General features: G+C 46.4%; 1 protein-coding gene across 6 annotated transcripts in view; it reads left to right on the forward strand.

Moving 5' to 3' along the window:
• Mcc (MCC regulator of Wnt signaling pathway) overlaps nt 1-26944 on the forward strand; it is a 357943-nt gene that overhangs the window by 322149 nt on the left and 8850 nt on the right. For all 6 annotated transcript variants that reach the window (XM_076912699.1, XM_076912703.1, XM_034518675.2 and 3 more), the window contains 5 exons: nt 2476-2579; nt 7306-7489; nt 16907-17141; nt 20328-20534; nt 23210-23307. In XM_076912699.1, the coding sequence (XP_076768814.1) occupies nt 2476-2579; nt 7306-7489; nt 16907-17141; nt 20328-20534; nt 23210-23307 (828 nt within the window). The remainder of the gene's footprint in view (nt 1-2475; nt 2580-7305; nt 7490-16906; nt 17142-20327; nt 20535-23209; nt 23308-26944) is intronic.

Raw genomic sequence — 26944 nt, forward strand, 5'->3', positions numbered from 1 at the left:
CATGAATTCCTGGACAGCTAGGGCTATACAGAGAAATCCTATGTAAAAGAGAGAGAGAAAGAGAGAGAGAGAAAGAGAGAGAGAGAGAGAGTGAGAGAGAGAGAGAGAGAGAGAGAGAGAGAGAGAGAGAGAGAGAGAGAGAGAGGGAGAGGAAGAAGAAGAAGAGAAAGGAAGGAGGGAGGGAGCCAGTTTAAGAAACTATAGTCAATCCATTTGTCAGTAGGTAATAACACTTTCTTATCAGTTCTGGTATTGTTTGTCTTGCTTGTTTTTTAATGTTTTTTTTTTTTTTAATTACATTTATTTGGGTTTTACACCATAGCGTGGATGTTGAGGTCAGAAGACAATATGCAAAAGTGGGTTTCACTGTGTAGATCCCCAAATCTAACGTTGTCAGGCTTGGTGGCAAATGCCTATACTCACTGAGCCATTTCCCTGGCCCCATTTTATCATTTTCAAAACCACTTTTTTTAAAGCTGCAAAACTGTTGCTGTCTTCTGAGGCTTGTTCGTGGTGCCTCATAAGTCCATTGCCAAGGTCTCAGAGTAGATGATTGTTTCTCACTTATATATTGTTTCTCACTTAGCATCCTATATAAGGTATCACCTTAAGAAAGTTTTGTTGCTTCCAAAATAAAATCTTCCAACATAACGAGACCAAAGCAGGCTGGCGGTCACACTGGTTTTCAGGTTCCCAGGTAAACCAAGACCTGTCCTTCCTGGAATAGTCTTTAACATGGACCACTCTCCACCTTTGGTCTCAGGGGTTGCTGCACATGAGCAAGTCCTGAAGGATGGAGTACCTCCCGCCTGCCTGCCTTTGCACGGAGCCGCCAGCACCACACGCTAGTGATGTGACCCTTTTCTTAACTGTTGGCTTGGGGAAGGGTGATGAGCATGAAAACAATCTAAACCAGATGGCTCCTCTGTTTTTGTCTCTGTAAATGTCGATTAAAGCAGCATTTCCCTTGTTCAGCTTGGAGAAACTCATCAAGTATTTGCTCACAAAGGAAATTTCACTGCTGCAGGGCCTCTTGTCCTGAGCACATGGGCATCAGGCATGTGTTTTTACCTTCTGTCTGGACATGGGTCTATGTGTATCAGAAAGTGAGAGAGAGAGAGAGAGAGAGAGAGAGAGAGAGAGAGAGAGAGAGAGAGAGAGAGAGACAGAGAGACAGAGAGACAGACAGAGACAGAGACAAAGAGAGACAGAGACACACCTTTATGTGTATGTGAGAGAGAAGAGAGAATGACTCTCATTTTACTATATAGTCCAAGCTAGCCTCAGACTAGTGATCCTCTTGCCTTAGTTCCCTACATGTGGGAGATAGACGTGTGCCCTGTCATGCCTAGCATAAAGACTGTTCTTGGGCCCAGCTTGTATGCTCAGTGGATGATAGGCACAGAGAAGAATAACCTTTCCTTTTCTCAGACACCGAAATTCAGACTCTTACTAGAAACCCAACAGCATTTCATTAGGCTTTTGTAGGAATCCCTATTTGCACTTTCTATGGGGAAAGAGCTGTCCTCTCTCCGTGTGCTCAGCACCATGGTTACTGGCAGCCAGGTGATGGCTACACATGGGTACTATAGCCATCACAAGAAGGACATGAGGTTTCCATTTGAATTAACTTGAAATAGCCACATATAGCTATTATATACTGTACAATACACATATAGGTCAAAATGATTATTTCCTCAAGGGAAATTTTAATCACTGTTGAGTGTTGCATGCCAGGGTCAGGCATCCGTGAGTGACTTGGCTAGCTGTGTGAAGCCTCTGGGCTCCTAGGCAGTTCTGAAAGTCACTGTCAGCTAGGGTTGTTTTTGAAAGTTTGGCTGGGACCACTAGGTATTCCTTTCAAGCAGATTCTGTCTCTCCAGTGGCCTCAGTTTCTCCCTGGCTATAGGCTAGAAGTCTCTGTTCCTCTCCATGTAAGTTTCTTCATAGGGCTGCTTAAGATGGGGATCCCAGTATCCTTAGAGAAGATGACCCGAGAGAGAACAGGAAGTGGAGAATGATCAAAATGGAAGTCATGGTGTTTTAAGAGCCTACTGTTGGGTATCGCACATCATCATTTCCATTTGTTATAGAGACCAACCCTAAGAGAGTCAAGGGGACAGTAGAAGAGTATGCCTACCAGGATGCAGGCTCAGTAGGGGCCACTGTGGACTGAGTACCATATGTGTGTCACATGCCTCTCTTAACCTGACAGGCAGTTTGCCCCCCCCCCCCCCCGTTGTTGCTTCTTGTGTATTTTTCTAGAACATTCTATTGTTTTTTTTGTTTGTTTGTTTGTTTTTTTTAAATGGTGAACATAGCAGCAAGTCACTGGTTTGTCCCAGGAGCACTTCTGCATAGAATGTTCTTCACTTTGTGGGTGTGGAGGGTGAGGCAGGCACTGGAGTGGCACTAATGATAAGGATCATTACCATTCCCGGCCAGTGCTGATGCCAGCCTGTGCTTCTCTTGCAGTGAACAGTGCATAGAAGCCTATGAACTCCTGCTGGCCCTGGCCGAGAGTGAGCAGAGCCTCATCCTGGGGCAATTCCGGGCAGCTGGTGTGGGCTCCTCCCCCGGTAAGTGTCCCCCCCCCCCCCGCCCCCGAGTTCCCTTTGTGCTACTTCCCATCTTGTCCCCACTGTTGCTGGCATCGTGTCATCTCCCAGAAACACGAAATCTGCTTGTCAACTGTGTTTTCCGTTCTCACCCATGACTGAGTGTGTAAATTGTTTACATTGAAATGAAGCAAGAACTGGAGTGGAAACCGGATCATAGACAAGTTAAAACAAACAAGCTCTCTTAGGAAATGAGTTCTCCTGGGCTGACTGGAGGAGCAGAGAGAGTGGGGCTCACAGTACTGTTAAAGGGACCAAGGCATTGTGAAGCTGCCTATTGCTGCTGCTGTGGCCTTTTGCTGTACTGGTCTCCTTGTCTCTGTGCTTATACTTGTTCCCTAGGTTCTGTCCTGTGAATAGCTTTGAAGCCTAGATCCCTACCCCCATATATCTCATGAGTAGGGAGGTAGTTTTATACCTGGCCTTGAAAGTTTTGCCTGGGCTATGGTAGCATAGGGTGCACCTGTCTGCCATCTTGTCCTTTACTCAACCTCAGTGGTCAAGTTACTCTCCTGGCCTGATTCGTACCTCAGACTCTTCACCAGTGGCTCTCAGCCTTCCAAATTCTGTGACCCTTTCATACAGTTCCTCATGTTGTGGTGACCCCCAACATAACATTATTTTCATTGCCACCTCATAACTATCATTTTGCGACTGTTATGAATCATAATGTAAATATTGGACATGCAGCCTGCAGCCTCCAAAGGTGTCTTGACACATGGGTTGGGTTCTGCTGCTCTACAATCCTCTCCCACTCCTGCCTCACAATTCTGTGTAAAGTAGAAAGGTCCTGTAGGCTCCTTCACCACAACGATAAAACTCAGCCAATGACAGTGGCTCCTGGGCCTGCACTGGTGTGAGGAGACCACAGTACAGTGCTGGAGAGGAAGGAAAACATGGCAGCAAGCTCGCCACACCCTTAGCGCGCCCTGGACACAGGCTCACCAATGCTTTGCAGAAACAGCCTTTTGGGAGAAATAACACCAAATCCGTAAGAGTCAAATGACCAGGTGCTTCCCAAACCTTCCACAACGACCACAATGAGCAAACCAGATGCTCTGCTATGTGGCCACTAGGCTGTCAAGAAGTTGCTTAGAGCTGTAAGCTGGGAGCAGGGGATAATAAATGGATAGTTCTTCAATAGCTATGTGCTTTGCCCTTGTCTCTCCAGGACACACCACCACAGTGTCCACCCCAGGCACCTTCTAAATAAATCCCCTATCCCTGTCACCTCCCTTGTTGCTCCCTTTGTAAGGATTTTTAGGGTTTTTCTCCTTGGTTTTGATATTCTGTGAAATTGGAATCAGACCCCAAGGTAGGAAAACAAACAGCATTACTTTCCTTCTTATACTCAGGTTCTCTAATAAGGAAGCAGTTCTCCTTGGTATAGGTGGCTGCCCTTCATTTCTCTACTCCACCCTCTGGTTTTGTTTCCCACCCCAGGCCTGCTTTGGTTAATAATATTCAAAGCCCAGCCCAGAAGTAGAAACTCTGCCAACACTTCCATTAGAAACCTCATTTTTCAGGGTCTTTTAACTGAACCATAAAACTTTACTCCTCATATGAAACAGATTCTACAATGATCTTGGCCTGCTGTCAGTTTTTTTTTTTTTTTTAATAAGAAAACCATCAATTAAAGGAGGAAAAAAAAAAAAAAAAGCAATCCTGTCCTAGTTTGTATCACAAGATGTCTTAACCTGTTCCATGAGTGAAAAGCATCTTTATTAGGCTGGTGTCTACACAGAGCAATTACTTGGTAGGAGCTGAAATGGCTTTAAACAAACCAGCATTGGAAATGTTTGAAATAGTAATGAAGTGTTCCATGTCTCCCTCCTCCCACGTAACTCCTGCATGCATTAATAAGATGATACCAGGCCTACGTTAGAACAGAGTAGAGTGAATAGTCAGCTGGCAAGGTGTGTGTAAAAGTCCTAGTGGAGAGAAAAAACGAGGGGAGAACAGCTGGAAGTCAGTTTGAGGGATGTGCTTTCAGTCTAGGAAGCACGACATACCCAAGAGTGTTCTCCTACTCTCCATAGTGCTAAGCCTTGCCTTGATTTTCATACCTGCTGACAGGGACAATTGATATGTCACTCTGCCCGAGGTGCTGTCTAAGCAAGAGCTGGTTCGTGACATTTACTCACAGGGTCAATTACTGTCATCGTCTTTGTTTGTTATTGAATTCACAGCACTCATTATGTTCATTTGAGGAGAAGGTTTAGCCCAGTGGTTTTCAAACTGTACTTTGGGACACCAGAAGGATTTCTTTGGGTCTCAGCAAATGGGCACGGAGGGTGGAGAAGTTGAGTATGGCCTAACCTCTGCCACTTCACACAACCACATTTATGTTTTTAATGTTCACTATCCAAAGTTTCATAAGAAAAATACACATCTGTGTTGTGTGGGTGGCAAGCCAGTGGTTTGTTTGACCAAGACAATTCTTGAGTTGTTATGAAGACTTTGCTCTTTAGAATACTGTCTTAGTCACTGTTCTATTGCTGTGAAGAGACGCTATGACCAAGGCAACTCTTATGAAAGAAAGCATTTAATTGGGGGCTTGCTTAGAGTTTGTGGTTTAGTCCATTAACATGGTGAAGAGCATGGTGGCACACATAGTACTGGAGCAGAAGCTGATAGATATTATCCTGATCCACAGGCAGAAAGTGAGGGGTGTGAGGGTGGGGGTGTGAGTTAGACAGAGAGGGCAGGAGACTGGGCCTGGCCTGGATTTTTGAAACATTAAAGCCCACCCTCAGTAACACACTCCCTCCAATAAGGCCATACCTATTACAAAAACCACACCTCCTAATCCTTCTAATCCTTTTGAATAATAACCATCCCTGGTAATTAAGCATTCAAATACCCACACCTATGGGGGCCACTCTTACTCAAATGATCACAAGTAGTTTGGAAGTACATAGATGTCCCATGCACATGCACAGCTTTCGATATTATCACTAACAGATGTAACAGACTTTGCCTTACAAAGTTCCTGCTCTCTATTAGAGTTCACTCCCTGTTAGAAATTCCTTGGGTGTGGCAGGTGGACAATGACATGGACCCACCACTGTGGCATTGTAAGTAGTAGCTTTAAGCTTGGTGGCTGCCATCTAGTGAAGACCCTCCCAGCTCTGCCTTCTCTTTCCTCCTCCACCCTCTACTCTCCCGACCCTAAGAAACACTGTGTTTGTTTAGTCTTTTCTTTTTCTTTTCTTTCTTTTTTAAAATTTGTTTTGTTTTGTTTTTCTAAGAGAGAGTTTCTCTGTGTATAGCCCTAGTAGTCTAGAACTTGCTCTCTAGACCAGGCTGACCACGAACTCACGGAGACCTGCCTGCCTCAGCTTAGCAAGTGCTGGGATTCAAGGAGTGTGCCACCAACTCCCGGCTCTTTTTCTTTTCTCTCTTTCTTTCTTTTTTTTTTTTTTTTCTTTTGAACTCTAAGAGTCAAACCCAGTAGTGCCTTTTACAAAGCAGGCAAGGGATCTGCTCTCGGAACATTTTTGTGTTTGTATTTAGTATATACACACATGTTCCTATGAATGGGCATATGCACTTATGTGTTTATGTGCACGTGGAAAACAGAGGTTGATATCAGAGTTTTGTATTATCTACCTGGTTGAGTAGTTGGTTAATTATTTAATTAATTAATTTTTGAGACAGGATCATACTATTTATAGTCCTGGCTGGCATGGAATATGCTATGTAGACATATCTAACCTTGAACTCACAAAGAGATCTGTTTGTCTTTGCTATGCCTCCCTAGTTCTGGAATTAAAGGCACATAGCATCACTATATTTATAAACACACACATATGTATATGTACGTGTACCTGTATATGTACATATGCAGACAGGTTATTTCACTGCACTCGGGACTCCTCAGTTTGGTTAGGCTGGCTGGCTACTGAGCCCCAGGGATCCGCCTGTCTCCTCCACAACTTCTCTCAAGTGCTGAGACTGCAGCTCTGTGCATGGTGCTGATTATTTAAAGTGAGGTACTTCACTGATAAAGTCATTATCTAAACCCCACTGAGCTTTTTAAATGTCTCTATGGTTCCACCTTTTCCAACAGTTTTAAAACCCACACCCAGAATGTGAATATCCTGAACAGGGGCTAAGTTCAATATCTGCCTTTATGCTTCTTATACCTCTGTGTCCTAGCCTAGCCTCGTCACCCAGCTTCTGGAGCCATCTGAGTTAGCCACCTTGCTCAGGCTGAGCGGAATAATGTTGGTACAAGAAAACAAAACAAAACAAAACAAAACTGCAGTTTGAGCTGTAATTACTTGCTTTGTTCCTGTTGCCCCGCAGGAAGCTCTGACAGTGTTGTTGATGTGTGATGCTGTGGCATTTTACCTCAGTTTCTCCCTGTCCTCATACACAAAGTGCTCATGTGTAGAGACATGTACTTGAGTGGGAAGAGGTGCCAGCATCAGAGATATGTAAAAGTTAGCATGTTAGAACTGGAAGCTGATGGTGGAGATCATGCTATCCACCAGGACTATGGAGCCCATGCCAAGGAATGCCTTCCCACCCTTGTCAGCTACCCCTCCAGCCCAGAGCACAAGCCTCCTCAGCCTTCCTACTCTTTGTGCCCTCAGTAACTGAGAGACAATTACAGAATCACAGCCTGGGCTTTTCTGACTCCACCTGCACCAATTAACCCATTGGCTTCTCTGTGGTGTAGGAGACCAATCAGGGGATGAGAATATCACTCAGATGCTCAAGCGGGCTCACGACTGCCGGAAGACTGCTGAGAACGCCGCCAAAGCCCTGCTCATGAAACTGGACGGCAGCTGCGGGGGAGCCTTCGCAGTGGCTGGCTGCAGCGTGCAACCCTGGGAGAGCCTGTCCTCCAACAGTCATACCAGGTACTGCTCGATGCTCTGTCCTGTGGCTCCTCTGCCTGCAGTGGGCTCCTCACCGGCCCAATCCAGGAGACCGTGTGATTAGGATTATGGCAAGGCTGCTTCATGCTTACAGCCTGTTCTCCCCAAGAGCTATGGGGAGGGGCTAGAAAGTGGCCTTGTTATGCTTTCTGTGGAAAGTACAGTCCAGAGAGACAGGGCTGTAGCATCCACTAGGGGTGGAACAAGAGCGCAGTCTCTTTGATACTCTTCTTCCTATGCTGTTCTGTTCTCTGTTTCTTCATCATTCTCCATTTGAGGAATTACCTGGAGTGACTAAGACTCACTGTTAAAAGACCCCGCCCACCTTAAGCTAGCGCCACTCTTTCCCTGTACCCTTGTCCTCTGAGAGCTCTTCCATGGCAAGAGGCCCTCCCGCCCCCTTTATCAAGTGAGGCTGTATTTTCAGTGCCTCTCAGGCAGGCAGTTAATCATGAGCCTCAGTCACACCTTCCATCCAGGCACCCGAGGGCTCTCAGAAGTGGTGAAGAAAGCAGTGGAGATGACAACACTGTCCGTGGAGCAGGCTGATCTTTCTAGATGGGGGCAGGGCGCCAGAATGAAGCCCCGTGTAGCTCCCCCCCCCCTTTTTTTTTAAAAAATCATTTCTGGCCACAGAAGCTCTACTGTGACCACACCCCCCTCTTTACATGCCAGTTCTCAGACTGGAATATGGTTGTTTCTTACTGGACTTTGCTTTGTGGGAAGCCCAGGGTGATTTACTCCAGTTTCACAGGTGACACCACCTTGGCTCAGAGATGTGTAATTGGTGTGTTTAAGAGCCCATGCCTGTTAAGAGGGAAGTCTAGAACTTCGGCACCAAGCAGTTTCCCTTCCCGCTCCCTGACACTAGATCTCAGGTCATATAAGACGGTCAGCTTCCATGCAAGTGACAAAAGCTACATAAAGATCGATGGGATGTCTAATGCCAAAGCAGAAGTACTGATGTTTTCTTGAAGCCTAAAAAGCAATTTGATACTCCTGTCTCCCACTGGAGGGAACCAGCCATCTGCCTCAATATATCATATACATACACACTGGACCCCATGTCCCAGGAGGGAGCCCATTCCCAATCTTACACTTGGCCACAAACACAGGGGATTATTTTTTTTCTACACTTTAGCAGCATGTGTTTTATTCAATAGCACATAGATTATAATTTTTCACTTAAAACCAGACTCTTATGTTTAAATACAAAAGCAGGTGCCCTTTTCCATGACGTTTCCAGGTATTTATAATCTATGCTTTCCATGTTTGTTTATGTAGGAATTCAGTGCTCAGCTTGTCAGTGAGATTCTTCTGTACAGCTAGGGATTGTTAAGAGTTAACAGAAACTGTCATGCTTAATTGTCTGCACACATCTCCCTTTCCTGCAAATAATTCTGCTGTTTCAGTCTGAGTCAGAGACAACTCTGGAGTCAGTCAAAAGTGAGAATAAATTTCTAACTTTCTATTAGTGGAGATCTGATTTTCAATATTTGTTACAGGAGGTATTTGGTGTATAGGTAAGCTTGTTTCTTAGAACATTTTCTTGAGAAGTTGAATTTTTGATTTTGTATTTCTATAGGATGAGAAAAATTCAGACTCAGACTTTCTGCTTTCAAATATAAGCTTGTTATTAATCCCAGTACTTGGGAGGCAAAGGCATCTCTGAGTTCGAGGTCAGCCTGGTCTACAGAATGAGTTCCAGGACAGCCAGGGCTATACAGAGAAACCCTATCTTAAGAAACCAAAAGCAACAACACACCAAAAAGGAATTCACTAAAGACTGGCTGTTTAGGGCCAGCAGTGGGCTCATCGGGTAAAGTGATTACTATGCAGGCATGAGGACCCGAGTTCAGATCCCAGCACCCACACAGCTGCTGAGCAAGCATGATGGCCTGCCTATAATCCTAGTACTCAGGAGGTAGGGATAGGGCAGGGAAGACCCTCACATGCATGAACATACCCACACACATACTACACATGTGTGTGAAGAGGGAGGTGGGCCTCTGTAATAAAGGTTAGTCTCAAATAGATCTTCCATCAAACACAGGCTTTTAACTCTGATTCCACTAAGATGCCTTCTTGCCCCTGTCACGGCCATTCAGAGCCTGTACAGAAAAATACCCAGGGAATACCTGTGGCTCTCCATAACCATAAAACAGACACAGGAGTGTCTTTATGTCTTTATGACAAACATAGGTTCAGAACAAAGTTCCTAACCATCAGGCTACAATATTATGAGTGTTTTTATTTATAAGCTTTGGAATTCTAGCCCAAACGCTGTCCCGTAATAGGTTAAAAAAAAAAAAACAAAAAAAAAAAAAAAGAAGAAGAAGGAAAATGGAGCTTTCTGAGCCAGAGCTTTGTGTGGCCCAGTGCACCCCCTTCTCTTCCACTGTAACCACCTTGCCGAGACATGTGCAGTCAGGGTATCAGCCCCTCCTACCCAAAGTCTCAGAAAAGGAAGGCTCAGGTCAGGTCCCTGGAGGGCTCTTACAGCTCCTGAGGACAAGAGGGTTAATGGATTTGGGAAGGAGAAGCAAAGGGTTAGTTACCCAGCAAAAAGGATATGGATGAGAGCCACCCCTCAGAGGATGCTCGTACAGCTGCAGATCCATCAAGCATGGTTGTCTTAATGGGTAGAGCAGCCAGGTAAGGCTGATCGCCTTCATAGCTTTATCAACATAGCACAGCACAGAGGCAAATGACCGAATTGTCTGCAAGTAGAGCTAGGCGTTACCAAACAGCCTATGCTTTGTGTCAAACACTGGATTTTCTGCTTATTCTGTGGAAGGACATTAACCGATCCAATCCATGAGAGTGCAGAAAAGCCATAGCAAGCATGCCCTCCTAGGAATCGGGATTGACGCTATTTTCTTTCAGCAAAAATGGACGCAGGAGTATGCAATCTGTGAAGAGTGATTTCAGCCTTGCTGTGATGCCTCCTTGTTCCTTGGGTACCTAAGATGCTGGCTGGCTGGTCATGCCATCTGGGGCATGATTTCCACATTGCAGTAGAAAGCAGTGAAGCACCAGAAAGGCCTGGTCTGCACCCTCTGTATTAGTCTCAGCTAGGATAAAGTTTCAGGGGGCAGGAAAAAAATGGTTTTGACCAGTAGAACACTGTCTGTTGCTAAAGCGATGTCCTGGAACCCCTGTCTGATTAGGAGAGGCCTCTGCCACCCCCAGCAGCAAGCTTTAGGGAATGAGTCAGATGGGCTTGGCTGTTACAGTGTCAGTGAGCACCAGCACCCAACTGAGATCTTCCTCAACATGACAGTGTGCTGATCTGTTCCTAGTCACTTTTTTTCTTGGCTCCTGTGACTAAAATATGCACTACTTTCTGTACTTTTATTTCTTCATCTCAAGACCAAACTTAAAAACAAACAATTAAGTCCTAACCTGGCAAGATGCAAAATATGCAATATACGTTCTCTATGCTAGGTTCCCTACCACGAAAGGACCACTGGGAAATACTTTAGGATAGAATTTCATACTACAATTGGGATCTCATAAATTGATATTTGGGGTCACAAAGGACAGAAATATGCAAAATAGCTTAAGAGGGACCCTGACTAAAAGGCCATGGGGCCCTATATTCATGAGATAAACAGCAACTTAAGGCAGAGGACTGTCGTACGCCTGAGCAACATAGCCTGCCAGTGAGCAGTGACACACACACCAGGCTCTACGGCTAGCCACTGTGGCTCTGCACTGGCTGCCATTTTTTTTCATCCTGTTGCAGCAGCCTTGCCTAGGTGTTAGAAAGGCAGCAGGCTACCGGCGTTGATGTACGAGACTAACTCATTTCATTGATGCCATAAGAAAACTTCAGTGGCCATGTCTGGATTGGGACCATGTGGTTTTTTTAGTGACAGGGATGGGGTCATCTGGAAATCAGAGATGGCACCTGGTGCAGAGGATTGGAAGAAATGGCATTTGGCACCTGGAGGTAGTGTGAATGGCTGTGTCCAACAGCAGACAGGGTAGGCAGAGGGCAGGGGTATGTTCTGGTTTTGAGCCTGGCCCTCATGCCCCTCTCTTAGACTGTAGCTAGCAGCTTGAGCAGCCAAGTTGCAGCAGAACATTCTGGCAATCACCCACTGCAGAATAAGCTATCTTGATAGGAGTTCCAACAGAACAGAGGGATGACTACCAAAAACCCATAGCTCTTGTATCACTCCTGAGAAAACCAGAGCAAAGCACAGACATGTATAGCTGGCTATGCCTGGGTTCTTCATCTGCAGGTTTCCTTCCATTCTGCTCTCAGAGCATCTCCAGGCACCAGCCCCGGAGAGGAGGGATTGGGCAGCCTGTAGAAAGTGATTTATTCTTCTTGACAGCTGAGCTCATCCTGCGTTCCAAGCTGAGAGAGGTAATGGATGACTTAGCCCTCTCCTGGCAGCCAACAGCGGCCCTCAGGAGGCCAGAGGAAGGGCCGGTGGCTTCCCCTCCTTTCACCATCAACATAATCATATTGGGCTGTGGAACATTAAGAGCATGAAGTAGAATTGTAATTACCATCGCCTGGTCTGCTCCCTGCTGGTGTCCTGGAAGGGGGAGAGAGAGCTAGGTTGTGATGCTTTGAGATTTAGCATTCCCCTGGAAGAGCAGTGAAAGCTCTGAGCTCCCAATAGGGTCAGATCTTTTTTTCTTTCTGTAAAGCAAAGAAAGTAGAAACCAAAACATTCCTTTCTGGCCAGTGAACAACCTGCAGGTGAAGAAATCCAATACTCCCTGCCCACTAGTGTTCTGCCAGAGGGGGTCTTGGTGGTCTCTAAGGTCTTTGATAACCTTCTTCTCCTCCATAGCAAGTTTCCTGCATGGTGGCAGGTGTCTGACCTCTGGTGGACACCAAGGCTGGTGGTGGGTCTCTTAACTCAGCTGTCAGGAAAGTATCCCTTGTCCCTTTTCTTCACCTAGAATTCACACTGGGTGGCACCAGCTCACCCCTCCCCTACTCTGGGAGGTAGAAACCACCCTCTTGACCAAAGCCATTTAAGTCAGGCAATTCTCTCCAGGCCATGAGGCTGGGGTGTGCCAGAAGGTGGCTGTGCAGGTGTGAGGGGACTGTTAGCAATCATCCGCAGCCGCCCCACCCCTAGGAAAACGTGGGGCCAGCCAATTAGTTACCAGTGAGTTTCCATTTGTTGCCGCCCTGGTGGCAGGCACAGTGTGTAGTCTGTCTTAAGGAACCCATTAATTGCTGCCATCCCTTATCTACTCCCAGAGGTTTTGACCTTGTGGGTGTTGGGGAAGGTCGTGCCAGCCTAGGTAAGACTGAAGCACTGAAGCAACTACCTCAGAGCTGAGAAGTGGTGGGATATAATAGAAATTCAAATGTGTCTTCTCTGTCTCTCTGTCTATCTGTCTCTCTGTCTCTCTCTCTCTGTCTCTCTCTCTCTGTCTCTCTCTCTCTGTCTCTCTCTCTCTCTCTCTCTCTCTCTCTCTCTCTCTCTCTCTATCTCTCTCACTCCCCTTTTTCTCTTTCTCTCTCAGTTTTTGAGACGGGGTTTCTCTGTATAGCCCTGGCTATCCTGGAACTCACTCCATAGACCATGCTAGCCTCAAACTGAGGAATTCTGGGTGCTGGGATGAACAGTGTGGGCCACCACCACGCAGCTATACTATCTCTTTAGTTTGGGTGTCACAGCTAGCGAGTCCTAGCTTTGAACTCTTCGAATTTTGCAATTTTTATTTGAAACGAAAGTTAACAAGGGTGCTTTAGTTATCGATGTCACAGTTCCCAAACTGGCAGTCTGGAGATGATATGCCCAAGTGTCACGTGGTGGCTGGCACATGGATTTTGGTGATTGTCTCGTGTAGGATTTGGTCAATAATTTTTAATGAAAGGAATGGCTTGCGGCTGAGTTAAGGTGTCACGTGGGAAGATTTTGTTACTGGGGCCCAGCCCTCCTCTCAGCTGCCTGGCAGAGAGACCCTGTTGTTCTTGCTTTATTGTGTAAATACAGGGCTTGGGGAGCAGGCTCCACACTCTGCCCTGGAGAATGCTGGGTAAAGATGCTGCCTCCTGAGCTGTCCTGCTCCCTCACCTGGGGAACACCAGCCTTCTGTCCCTTTGTCACTATTGAGTGTGTAGAGGTGAGCCCTACACTTAGGGGTCAGTGTGGCTGGTGTGCTTGTCACCTAACTGCGGACAGGCCCGTGGTGCGTGCCTCCAGTCCTGCAGAACCCACTCTAACATAGCCCATGCTGCAGGCTCTGCCCTGATTCCTTCAGCAGCGTGGTTCTTTAGGGGTTTCTAGGGGTAGTGTTGAGGCCCGAGAGGTCGTGGTATTTCCTTCTTGTTCTTTCTAAAACATAACACACATGATGACGCCTTGTTTTTTATCTTTCCCTGCTTTCTCTGCTCATACCCACTCTAAACTTCTGCTATCGCCCCCAGTATTCTTGGAGTGCCCCCCTCCAGGTCACCTCCTGCATACTCTAGACATACATATGCAGACATAAGACTATTTCTCCTGTTGTGGTCAGCGACATGGCACCTGGCCATAACTCCTCTATTCTGGCCAGCTTGCTGTTTGAGTTTTGTGCTTTCTCAGCCCCCATCAACTCCCTCCAGATATCCATGGGGCTCTCATTCTTGTCTCCTTTAGGTCTACTGGATTGTATCATTGTCATACGGGTCTTCCCCTTTGCTATTTTGGATAATAAACCTATCTCCACTTTGCATTCCCTGAGTCTCTCATTTCACTCTTTGTGATGGTGCATATCATTGTCAGCTCTACTCTATAACTGGTTTATCTCTGCTATTAGAACACGAGTTGCACAAAGGTAGGGATTTTTCCAGGGCCTTGGAAGGTATCCTATGGCAAGAACCCCTTTGTTTAATAATTCTGAAATAAATAATGATGTTTATTGAGTGTGTGCATTGTTACCGATTTAATGGCCTTGTATCTCACATTGTTTAATTGTTATCACAACTTTTAAAAACATCTATGTTATAATGTGTCCAAGAAACATGAAATCTACACTGTATAAGATGCTTGGGTCACAAGTGACAGTTGGTATGTCAGCATGAGAGCTCTCTGCAAAGGACAAGAACCAGGCTGGTCAGCGCACATAAATATATAGCATCTCTGTACTACTTGTGTGCATTTCAATACAGTAGTACATGTTTCTGGACATACACATATGCAGACAATGACTTTTAGGGATTTGAATATAGAGGCTGGAGCGTCAGGACATTCAGACTATGCTGGAGCCCCCAAGGAAGAACTGTGGTTGAATCCTTTGTCTGGGATTGTCTGGAGGCAGAATTTCTTCCTCTGCAGGCCTTCAGTGGACTGAAAGAAACCTATCCATATTATGGTGACTACTCTCTACCAATATAACTGTCCAGCATTTAAAATCTACCCTCACAGTATCAGGTAGATGACTGCCTTGAAAGTTCCTGTATTCTGCAGCTCAACCTACATGGCATAGTAATTCCCCTTTCCAGTGCCCCAGAGGTATTCAGGCTGATGGCCAGGCTCATCCTGTCCACTCCACTTCCCAGGGATATTTGTCCTGCCCTGAGGGATAAAGCAAGACCACCCACCACCACCATACAATCGCGCGCGCGTACACACACACACACACACACACACACACACACACACACACACACATGATTCTAGTACCCAAGAGCTTCCCATCCTATTTGTTCTTGGACGTGAAGACCACCCAGTTCTCAGGATGACCTCCACTTTATATAGACAGAAGAATGATCAGCATAGCTCCAGCCCATAGCTTTCTCATCCTGGAAGCCTTGCATTCTCTTTTATTCTCTTTTATCTTTGAAACAGTCTTATTGTCTTGAATAGTCCGGCTTTCAACTCCCAGATTCTAGGGATCTTTCTGCTTCTGTCTCTTGAGTGGCTGAGGCTACAACCATGAACTACCACATCTGGCTTTGTCTTTTTAGACTTATTTAAATGTAGGGAGTATGCCATACATGCATTATGTGCATCAGCGACTTTGATCCCCTGGAACTAAAGTTACAGATGTTTGTTACTTTACAGAGTTACAGTTACAAATGGTTATGAACCACCTTGTGAGAACTAGGTACCACACTCAGGTTGTTCATCAGCATCAAGTGCTCCTAATTATGCAGCCAGCTCTCCAGCCTGGTTTTTGTCTGTTTTTTTAAACGATGTATCCCATGCAGAGAATTTCCCACTATGCTGGGATGTTGTACCCATTTTCATTATTTCAGTGTCAGGTGAAGAAGCAGACACTGTGGACCACTCTCAGATACTGGATAGCATTTAACTCAAAAAATTAGGAAGAGGACAGAGCTGTGGAATGAGATGGTTCTGTCTAAGGCTCTTTGCAGCCACATGACTTAGCAAGGCCTTCAATGTCTCTTCATTTGAGCTTCTGGTTTATAATCGCAAATAATGGTGTTTTGTTGACAGCTGCTTAGGCCCTGCTTGCTTTCCTGCCATCAATTCCAAATCAGTTGTAATTGGAGTGATCTGTAGACAGGAAAGACTAGAAGAGCAAAGAAACCTGTGGGCATTATTTGGAGCCAGTAGGGACAGCTTGTCACAACTGGCTCAGTTTCCCCTTTATGGTGGATTGGTCTGACACTGAGGGCATAAAAGGTCTGTGTTTACCTGGGCACTCCTTAAGTCTGGCATCATTTGCCCACTCACTGTGCCACATGAGCTACCAATGGCCATTAGAACCAGCCTGAGTCCTGGGGTGGACACCAAGAATGGGCTCTGGCAGTCTGGAGACAACCACTTTCAACATGCTATCATGCTATACATACTTGCTTCTCATTGCAGTGTAAGCAACAGGGCTTGTCAGTATACCGTATTCCCTCTAGTATGATTCCTTCCCACTTCCACGCCTGCAGGGACTTTGTCACTCTCTGGGGTGCCTGTGTGCCAGGAATACATATGTACACCCAAAGTTATAGGTCATGAGATTGGTTCCATAGCTCCCATTATTAAGCCCTGTCCCCATGTCACCTGTTCTTATTAGATGTGTACCATTTTCTTTAATCCTTTTCCTCACTTAAAGTATCTCTACCATTGTTACAGTGATCTAAAGTGTTCACATTGTTTAGTCTTTTTTTTAAATTCTTTCCATCATGTGCTAAACTTAATCTTATACCACATTATAGGAAACAGCTTTGCATACGCGTGTCTTTACTTTTGAAGAACTAACACCTCAGAATTCATTTTTAGAGTCTACATCACGATCTAAAATGCACTTAGAGTAACCAGAGAGTCTGTGTGTGTGTGTGTGTGTGTGTGTGTGTGTGTGTGTGTGTGTCTGGGTCTGGGTCTGGGTCTGGGTCTGTGTGTCCCCTAAATAATGGTGACAAGAGACAGGGTCTAATGGTGATGACTTGGAAACATGGGGTTTCTCTTTCTTCCTCAGCACAACCAGCTCTACAGCCAGCAGCTGTGACACAGAGTTCACTAAAGAAGACGAGCAAAGGCTGAAGGATTACATCCAGCAGCTCAAGAATGACAGAGCTGCAGTCAAGCTGACCATGTTGGAGCTGGAAAGCATCCACATCGACCCACTCAGCTATGATGTCAAGCCAAGAGGCGACAGCCAGAGGCTGGACCTGGAGAATGCGGTGCTGATGCAGGAGCTGATGGCCATGAAGGTGTGCTGAAGGTTTCATTTGTTGGGCCCACCCAGAGGGATACCTCACAGGCCTCTGTGAGCATGGCAGCAGGGTTCAGTTAGTAGTTATCTCTGTTTGGACAATAGCCTTTGGGGAGAGGCTGGCTTTAGTTTGTCTGGAAGTCCTATGGTCTGGACTTTATTGGAAAGGCAGTTGACTTTCAGAGGATGCTGTGGAGTACCACAGTTTAATATATGCCTGTCAAGGGTTAAGCAAGACCTGCAGCTTCTATGATGACCCCTGATCTTAATAGTGGTTAAAGGCCTTGTTGGGGTCAACCATGTTGGTAGAAGCTGGAGCAGGGAGAGACTGTGACAAAGCCAGCTTAGCAATTGGCAAAAAGTCTGGTTTCCTGTCACCCCTGGGCCTTAAGAACTGCTTAGAATTGGGGCGCTCTGGTAAGAGTTGGCAGAACAGTTCTGGGCAAGGTCCTGCCAAGATCTTGAGTTCTTTGCTCATGGGCTAAGTTATCTACCAGCATTTCTAGAGAAAGGAATGCCATTACAAGTAGTTGAGTTGCTATCCCTTCATCTCAGTGTACCTGCATCTCATTGAGCCACAGCAGAAAGGAAGAGGAAGATTAGAGCAGCTCCCCGGTTCCTCGGTCAGCTCTGGACTGGGTTCCCAGACCCTGTCCATCACTTCTCTAAGATGCTGGTGCTTAAATCCAGGAAGATACATGGCAGCAGAACCAGACTTGGAAACCCAGGTGTCCCTTTTTGATATTAACCCTTGTCACCCCTACTTGGCACTTCTCTATCCAGCCACTCAGCTCTGAGGGCTTCCATTCCTCTGGCTGAGTCCTGACTGCCTGTGACTTTGTCCCAGTCAGGTTCCTTTTGCAGCTCTTGTAGCCCACACTAAATGAGCCCACAGCTTATCCTTCTATTATTTATCCCAAACAGGATGTTTTCTTTGATCCAGAGACTAAGCATTTCCTTCCTTTTTATAATTTAGCCAATATGGAGTGTGACAGATTTATTGTTGATCTGGCCAAGGAAAGACACACACTCTCTCTCTCTCTCTCTCTCTCTCTCTCTCTCTCTCTCTCTCTCTCTCTCTCTTTGTGTGTGTGTGTGTGTAATTCCCTTTGCCACCTAACATAAACTGCACTCATCTTAGATATTTTTGAAGGTGTACAAGTGATGAAAAGCTAGGAGACCTCAGGACCCAGAACAGCCATTGTCCATGTTCTGACCTGGTTTTCCTCCTGAGGGCTTTAAGAAGGCTACCAATCAGCTTTATATTGCTTTCCCCAACGTGTTCACCAGTGTGTGTGTGCCAATCCACACACCACTAGCCAGTGGACTATGTTGGTATTCACCATTTTGTTCCAGAATGTAAATGCTGAGGTTTCTGGTCCATGATCTTTAGTGAATACCAATCATCTCTGGATGATCCACCTGACATTTTTATAATCCACTCTTCCTTCAGGATGTCTTGTCTTTTCATTAGGAGTCCTATTCCCTTACCCCTTTAGTTGTTAGCAATACTAGCCTTTCTAGTTTTTCACATCCTCCATTCTGCTCCCATAAATGCCCAGTCACTTTTGATGGACATGCTAACCACGCCTCTCTCAGAGAGGCTCATTTCCATCACTGTTGAGGGTGGAATGCCTATGTCTGCCTTGGAGAGCATGTCTCCATGGGGTCTCACAGCCCAGGACTAAGGCTGTCCACTGTCCTTTGTGACCTGTGGATTGCAGAGGTCAGGTATTCAGTTTGGGTATGATTGAGGCACATGGATTCTTGTACCATCCGTATATAAGCTTGATTTTTTTAAGAGCTTATTTTCTTCTTACCCATAGCTTGAGAGATGGTAAGTTTCCTCACCATCCCTCCAGAAAAACAAGCTCCTAGTATCTCATTCAGGCAGTACTTCAAGAGTCTTGGCTCACCTAGGTGGGTATCAACATGGATATCTGCCTCACAGAGGCCATGGCCTGCTCTCGTGTGGACCTAAAAGCACAGATGCCAGGAATTACAGAGCAGTCTGCTACCTTGGGCCACCTGTGAGTCTCAACTGCAGACCTGTGCCTGTGTTTCTGACACTTGTATCTTCCCCTTTCCTTTCTGTGCGTTTGCTTTTATATGTGTGTTCTGAGAGTTGACCATCACATGGGCTCAGTATGCACAGTTGCCATAGCCTTTGGAATCCTCCTTCTGATAACAAAAGATGAGAAGAAAGCTTCCAGTATAGAAACCATCCTGGATGAGTCTGGTCATCACGGTAAAGAGGGTTTAGCCTGTGCTACTGAGAGGTCACTGAACTCAGTGACTAATGCGTTCTGCCCCCAAGAAAGACAACAAGCCTTGGTGGGTGCCCTCCAACTCTTCTTTGCTTTCAGAAGATTAAATGAGCTTCTTTCTGTGCTCAAGGAAAACTGATGGTTGCCACTGCTTTCTGGCTCCTGGTCAAGAATAGCATTGCCCTATTTTGCATTCCCATCTCAGTCCAGAGAAAACAATCAGTTAAGCCCTTTAGGAGATTTTTTTCAGAAGTTTTCTATTGGTGCATTGGCTCAGCATGCACTTGGCCCTTAGGTTCCATTCCCAGCACTGAGCAACCAGAAGGACCTTATCTGATGAGTAATTTCCAGTGGAGGATTGGTCCTGCTAATTTCGTTTGGCCCTCTGAAGCAGACAAGTGCTAACGGATGCTATTGTAATTAGCACTCCCCAACTGGCATGGCTCAGCTGTGGAGCGACGAGAAAATGGTGCCATGGAAGTGAAGTGAGAATCAGAACCCCAGTCAGACATCTTTGCATGAATATTTCCTTTACAGTCCTTGGTGGATACACTTGAGCCTCTGCATCCAGAGAACTGATTTTCACTAAGTCATTTTGAGATGTATGCACTGGCCTGTGTACATTTGAGATCCCAACAGCACTTTAAAAGGTTTTCCTCACATGAAATGAAGTCTGCTTGCCTGTGATTTCTACCCATGATTCTAAATTCTAGACCCTAGGATGGCAAAGCACTCCATTTTGTCTACCTATCAGCCTGTCAGATGTGTGGAGACAGCCAGCTCATGCTCAGGTTTGGAGTGACATCTGGACTATGTGCCCGTGGCTTGCAGCCAGGACTTTTGCACCTATTTGACACAGTATCCCTTAGGACATACAGTGCAAACCTCTCCTTGGCTGTGTGTGCTTTGTTCCACAGGAGGAGATGGCTGAGCTGAAGGCCCAGCTCTATCTTCTGGAGAAAGAGAAGAAAGCCCTGGAGCTGAAGCTGAGCACGAGGGAAGCGCAGGAGCAGGCCTATCTGGTACACATTGAGCACCTCAAGTCCGAAGTGGAGGAACAGAAGGAGCAGAGGATGCGGTCTCTGAGCTCCACCAGCAGCAGCGGCAAGGAGAAGCCTGGCAAGGTAGGGACCGGATGATATGGGGACACCCTCAGTGCAGGCATTACCCCCACCTTTACCTTGTCAATATGCCGTTGTTGTCTCAGGTTCCTTGCTGTTTACATAGGCTCGAGAGGTCATAAGAAACCAAATCCACATTAAGAGGTAACATCTCCCATTGTATCCAAGTTCAAACATGTACACATCAGTCTCATCAGAGGAGTGGTCTGTGCAGTGGTCTCATCCAGGATCTATGTGTTTCTCTCAATGCGCAGAGAGCTGCTCCTTCTGTATTAGTTCCCTGTGTTTATCTCCCTCAGATCTCATGTCTCTAAGCAAGGAACACTAGTCTGCATTTATTTGATGAAAATACCGTTCCACAGAAGTAAGGGGCCTTACAAATAAAAACAGCAGTGTGGTGCATAAACCACACCTGGCCTACAGGCTACTTCCACTCTTCTCCGCCACCCCTGCTCTCTCAGTGCCTCAGTAAGCAGGAACAGAAGGTGGAAGGGAAGCCTTTGATTACCAAGTATACAGAGACGGGGCTTCTAGTGACAATGTTCACAAACCCATACTTGAATCAACCCCTCCTTCATGCCCCAGGGGCCTTTTCTAGAATCTAAGCTCATTCTGTCATTTTGTATTTCACTTCCACACATGTGCATTGGAAAGATAGAAAACATAGCGCTTTCGAGCCTAATAAATTCTATCCCTCACTCACTTGGGGAACTGCGTGTTCAGCACATCATATTCAATATTCCTAAAATGCAAGCTCCCCCTGACACCAGTGTGTGCTCAGATTCAGGATTTGCAAGCATATGCTGACTGGCTGATCCTGTAAATGCTTTCTCACAGTGCAACTGTAGGTACCGCAGGGCGTCTCCAGGAAAGTGGTGTGCTTAGGAAGGAAGAACGCCGTTGCTGCTGCGCGGTGTGAACTTTTGCTTCCTATGTAGCTAAGAATTCTGAAGCATGCTGCACCACTAGCTGCAGCATCTGCTGCCTCACCTCGATCTGCAGATAAATCCATGAGGTTCACAGTATGGCTCTTTGCTAAGCCAGGCATCCTGAGGCTATGAGGCATCCCGCCCATCCGTCCACGGCATGTCAGGCCCAAGGTGAACTGCTGTCGGTTAGGACTTTATGCTGGGGCTGATGGATAAAGGTGTTCACAGTACAGTTACAAGATGCCCCTAAATGCAAGTTTCAGCTTCCAGAGCTAATGTGAGGCCAAATTCAGGACATACAGTTCGGGAGGTTGAGGACAGATTCCCAGAAGAAATGGGCTTCTGACCCAGGTCCCAGTAGGGAGTGGGAGCTAACGGACAGGTCTGCAAGGCCTCCAGCAAGGAGAGGCTCTGAGACCCAGAATCAGTTCGTTATCTCAATCAGTGAAAAAATCAGGGATGGGCTTTGGTGGGGGCAGGGGTGGAGTTGACATGGCTCAAGATCTGGAAGATGCTATGCCAAAATGCAGTACCACTCCAGCAGGGGCCATTCAGTGACGGTGTTTCATATGATCACACCCACGGTTTAAAAAGATGGTGCTTTCTGTTCTGTACACTTTCAGAATCTTTGCTTGGCCTTTTAAGCTCCTTGGTCAGTTTGGGACACAGCCTTCAACAGAGCACCAGTGTCTGTTTGTGTATGTTCTTAGGGTGTGGCAGAAGGGACTCAGCAGGTTCTTGCCAAAGGCCCATGAACTGAACATTTCCTCACAGTTCTCCCTATTTATTTTGACTGAGAAGCACTGTGCCCTGTGGGGTGGCTTCAACACACAGGCCTTTCTCTGACAGGAAAGGCCAGCTGGCTTTTAAAAACATCTCCATAAGAAGGTAATTTATAAAGGTCCCCAGTGCTTCCGGTTTGGTCCTCTGTTTACTAGCGCAGTAAAGTCTTACATCTGCGTGTATTTGTTGGAGGTGAGACCACCAGTCTAGAGAAGCAAGGCAAGCTTTTGGTGAGCAGGGCTGAGAGAAAATCCCTTGGGTGTTTGTCCATCAAACCATCCCTGATACAGCTGACCAAGCTGGTCCCTAGTTCCTACCCACATTGCATTAGGTTTTCTGCCAATCTTGTCTGTATGTATTGTATACCTTTAATGGCAGCACTCAGGAGGTGGAGGGGAAGGTGAGCTTGTTTTCCTCTTCCTCACCTGAGTCTTATGAATGTTACATGGGATATAATGAAGCTCCCCCATCTAGAGGTGAGCTTTCTAAAGAGTGGTATGTGTCATCAAGGACATGTGTGTGTATTTGCCTTCTAAAGGAGCCAGAGGGCCAGGCTTTGAGGTTTGGATCTGTTAGCTTCTAGCTGGTGACTGGGCAGAGTAACCCCAGTGCTTTGGTTTCTTCCTCAATGAATGAAGACAACAGTAGATAGCACAGCTGCCTATGAGGTCCTTCCTAGTGATGGAGGGGGTAGTTATGGCAGCTTAGACCAGTGCCACTGCAGTGTTCCTCAGGGACTTCCTCATTTGGGGCAGCTCGTGAAGGTAATGAAAAATCTGGGAATAGATGAGACGATCAGATTCCCCTCCCCCTTTGCCCCCCCAGCTTTCACTCAGCTGGCACTCAGCTGGCCCAAGGGGTCTTTAGGCATGGTGCTGCTGCCATGTGCCCCACAGCTGAGATGGTCACTGAAGTGCCCCTGGGTTCTGTCTCCCATCTGACAATGAATATGTCTGTCCTCCTCAGGAGTGTGCTGATGCTGCCTCTCCAGCTTTGTCACTGGCTGAACTAAGGACGAACAGCGACAGTGAGCTGGCCACCGAGTTTGCCAATGCCATCCGACGGTAAGTAACCCTCCCATCCTTGTGTTGTTTCTATCAGCAGTGAAGGCTTTCGGGTACTCTCTCACAGCTGTTCACTCCAGCTCTTCCAGGATCATGTGGGTCTGCTTGGAACAGAGGAAGGCTCTGTGTGTTTTACTTGTGCCCCAACCTTTCAAGCTAGAAATGGATAACCCTGCCCTTCTGAAAAGGGAGTGCTGGGTGTTGGCATATGTACAGTCGTTCCGTTGGCAAGTAAGAAAATCTCTCCTTCCTGTTTTGGACGCTGTCACATTGGCTAGACCCTTCTAGACTCTGTAAATGGTGGGAAGGAGAACAGGCACCCTGCCTTGAAGACATCTTTAGTGGGACTGTATCCTGCAGCATCAGTAGTCCCTGCCAATGGGAGCCTCATGTCTTTACCCAGTTCTTGGACATTTCCTCCAGTATTTCAGGGTGTCTTGTCTGACATTCTACTTTGTCTTTTCCAAAGAGAAAGAGAAGCCAGTTCATTTAGACCTGACTTCCACACCCTAACTGCTTACACTTTTTATCCCCCCCCCCCCCCCCGTTACTTTGGAGTCCTGAGGAAGTAATTGCACTTTTTCTAATACTCACATGAATCTATTTTTCCTTGGGTGTGTATTCAATTGGCACACGGTAGTCACACATATTTGTGAAATACAATGTAGCATTTCATAGCTAGAACCATCAGATAGGTCTTGCAGCTCACTTAGTCTTTGATTGTGGCTACTGGGGTGGTCCAGCTCATGTTTGTTTATTCTGGTGCTGAAATCATCTTTTTAAATGAAGTGACGTCCTCTTGTATCTTGGCGGGGGATACTTATTGGATTTACTCTTCAATTTCGTCTTGTCCCTAGCTGCCTGTTCCCTTAGTACTGAGCTTTGAGGTTAACTTGCCTGAAGTACTATTTGCTGTTTCGCTAAGCATCATGGTCCGACCGTGGGTGTGGTGTCTCTCTCCGAGCACGCCTCCCAGGGGTGCTTGGAGATGCTATCTGTCGAGTATGTCAGTTCATCTGATGGGCTGTTTGTTCCTCCTGGCTGACAGCTTCTGGCCCTGTCTTGTTGAGACAGCTGGCGCTTTGATTGGGATTCCTCTGACCCTCCTTCCCGTGACAGGGGCTCTCATCTGCATTCTCAGTTAAAGTTTCTCCTCTTAGGAAAAAGAAACTGTCTTTTCCTTTTCTTGGTTTCTGCTACACAGGAACATTAGTTGCTTTCCAAGAAGCCAATGGGGGTTTACAGAATACTTTCTCCATTACTCCTAGGGGTCTGACACAGGAAGTTTTGACAGTACACTCTCAGCTAACTTGATCCTACAGTGATCCCCTGTGTATTTTATACCAGTGGACTCCCAGTGGACTGAAGTTGGCCTTACGAAGCCTTTTCTACCTTCCTGGTTTGCCCAAAGTCACTCCGTCCTTCTATCCAAGTTGCGATGGCCATGTGCTTACTTTTTAAGGACCTCTTGGGATGATGCTACATTGTAATTGCTCAGCCTGGGGCAGGAAACAGGCATAGCAGGAGAATGCCTGAACAAAATGCTATAACTTCCTTGTGCCAACGAGGATGAAAAATCCACTCTCCAATTGGGGGAGTTATTTGGATATTGTATCTGTAAACGGAGCTCCTACATTCTTCAAATTCCCAAAGCCCCAGAGGCTTTCGCTGGCACGAGTAAGGTTCAGGTTGTGCTGACTAAACATAAAGAGATTTCACTTATCCCCTGTCATGATGGATTTCCAATAACCAGCCTTAAGTCCGTTAGCATGGATTTCTAATCAAGAGCCAGATACATGGAGCCAAGAAAGAACCAGAAGGGCTGGAGGAAAAAGGAAAATAACATAATTATATGGTAAATATAGCTTCAGAATGGGAATCATCATTTCATGAGAAAGCATAGTCCAGACAGACACTCCAAGACTGAGGATAGGGGATGTTTCTAATTTTAAAACTGGAGTGGAAACAAACACGTTTTCAGAAGGTATCCACACTGTCATTAGCAGGCTGAGTGGTGCAGGTCAGGTGGGATGTTGCCAGTGTTTTCAAAAGTTCTCTTCTTTTGGAACAGAGAGTGGGCCGGGCTCCCTGCTGAGCAGAAAAATGTGGGTAAGAGTGGAGGGAAGAGCCAGGTCCCATCCTGAGGAGAGCCAGCCATTCTGAGGCAGGCACTCTGCAACAGCAGCACCTCTGTCTGTTTAACTGCCCTGTTCCCACCCAACTGATTCCTGACTGACCTTCACCCCTGAGCCTCTTGGCATGACTTTTTCTTCTTTTGGGGTACAAAACCAGAACTCAGTATAGTACCAAATTTGGTCAGGTTTTGTGCTATTTCTATGAATCTCTGTTGTGCTGTATTGCTTCTGGTATGGTCCTCTCTGGATGACTGGGTTTCCAATCATGTACAGGAGATGTTTTCTAACGTGGGCCACTTTACTTTTACTGTGAACTATGAACACCTCTCTGTCTGAAATCCCTCTCTTATTAGGACCCAGAAGGCCTAGTAAGGCAGAGTGATCTTTCCAGCAAAGTGACTTGGGAAATGGCAGCCACACAAAGGGAGTTTTCAGAGATGCCTCTTCTCTGTGTGCACATGTTGTCTGTGTGCAGATGTTTTCTGTGTAGGCTGCCCTCCAGTCCTGAGCACAGCAGAGTGGAGTTGGCTGCTTCATCTCCATCATAGGCATGGGTACAGAAGCAGGTACACCATAAGACTGGGGACAGGACTGGTTCAGCAAAGCTGAGTGATCTCCAAGGTCACCCATGAGACTGGGGAAAGGTTCTGTGTCTTCGTGTGAGCGCTTCATTGCTTGCAAAAAAGGCAGAGTCAGGTTTTTCCCAGGAAGTGAGCCGAACCCACTCCTACATTTCATTCCAAAGACTCTACCTCCATGGAATGTACCAGTCAGGGAAGATGGGACCCTTTGAGTTCCAATGATCATACATACATCTGCTTGACAAGCCCAGGGGCAGGTTATGTGCTGTTGGAAGGCAAACTTCCTCAGATCAGACCTGTGAAGTGGCACTGTGTGCTGAAGAGCTCATGATGATTCTAAGGAAGGAAGCTGTTCTTTCTCCACACCAGGAAGCAGGGAATAACACACACACACACACACACATACACACACACACTATGGCCTCTCATGGCTGTACCTCCGGCAGCTGTAGGCAGAGGTCCTGCTCTCAGACAGATGAATACCTCCACATTGACACAAATGTTCACAATCACCCACCCACTCACATCTTCTCTCCTAATGATCAAGAATCACAACTTGGAAGTCACAGAGTGTCGCCTTCCCTTAGAGTCTCTTTCATCCTCCTCCCCCCCCCCCCCGCATGCTTTGCTTCCTCACCAGCTGATCAAGTGCTCAAAACTCAGAGTCCAGAGAAGCTATTTGTCACTCCTGTCACCCTAATAATACCTTAATGTCCATTTCCTGTGAGAGTGCACTGGAATGCTGCATCACCAGGCAGGGTGACGAGCCACAGCAGCTGAGGTAGTCTCTAGATCTCAAGTAACTTTCTCTCTCATGTTTCAAGTGCTTCTCCATCCAGTCTATAATCCGGCCATTCCAGATAACTTCTCGTTCTGAGCTCAGACCCTAGTCCCCTTCCTCATCTTCTTCCTTCAGAAGAT

This window comes from Arvicanthis niloticus, chromosome 14 (genome assembly GCF_011762505.2).
Source record: "Arvicanthis niloticus isolate mArvNil1 chromosome 14, mArvNil1.pat.X, whole genome shotgun sequence".
NCBI lineage: Eukaryota > Metazoa > Chordata > Mammalia > Rodentia > Muridae > Arvicanthis > Arvicanthis niloticus.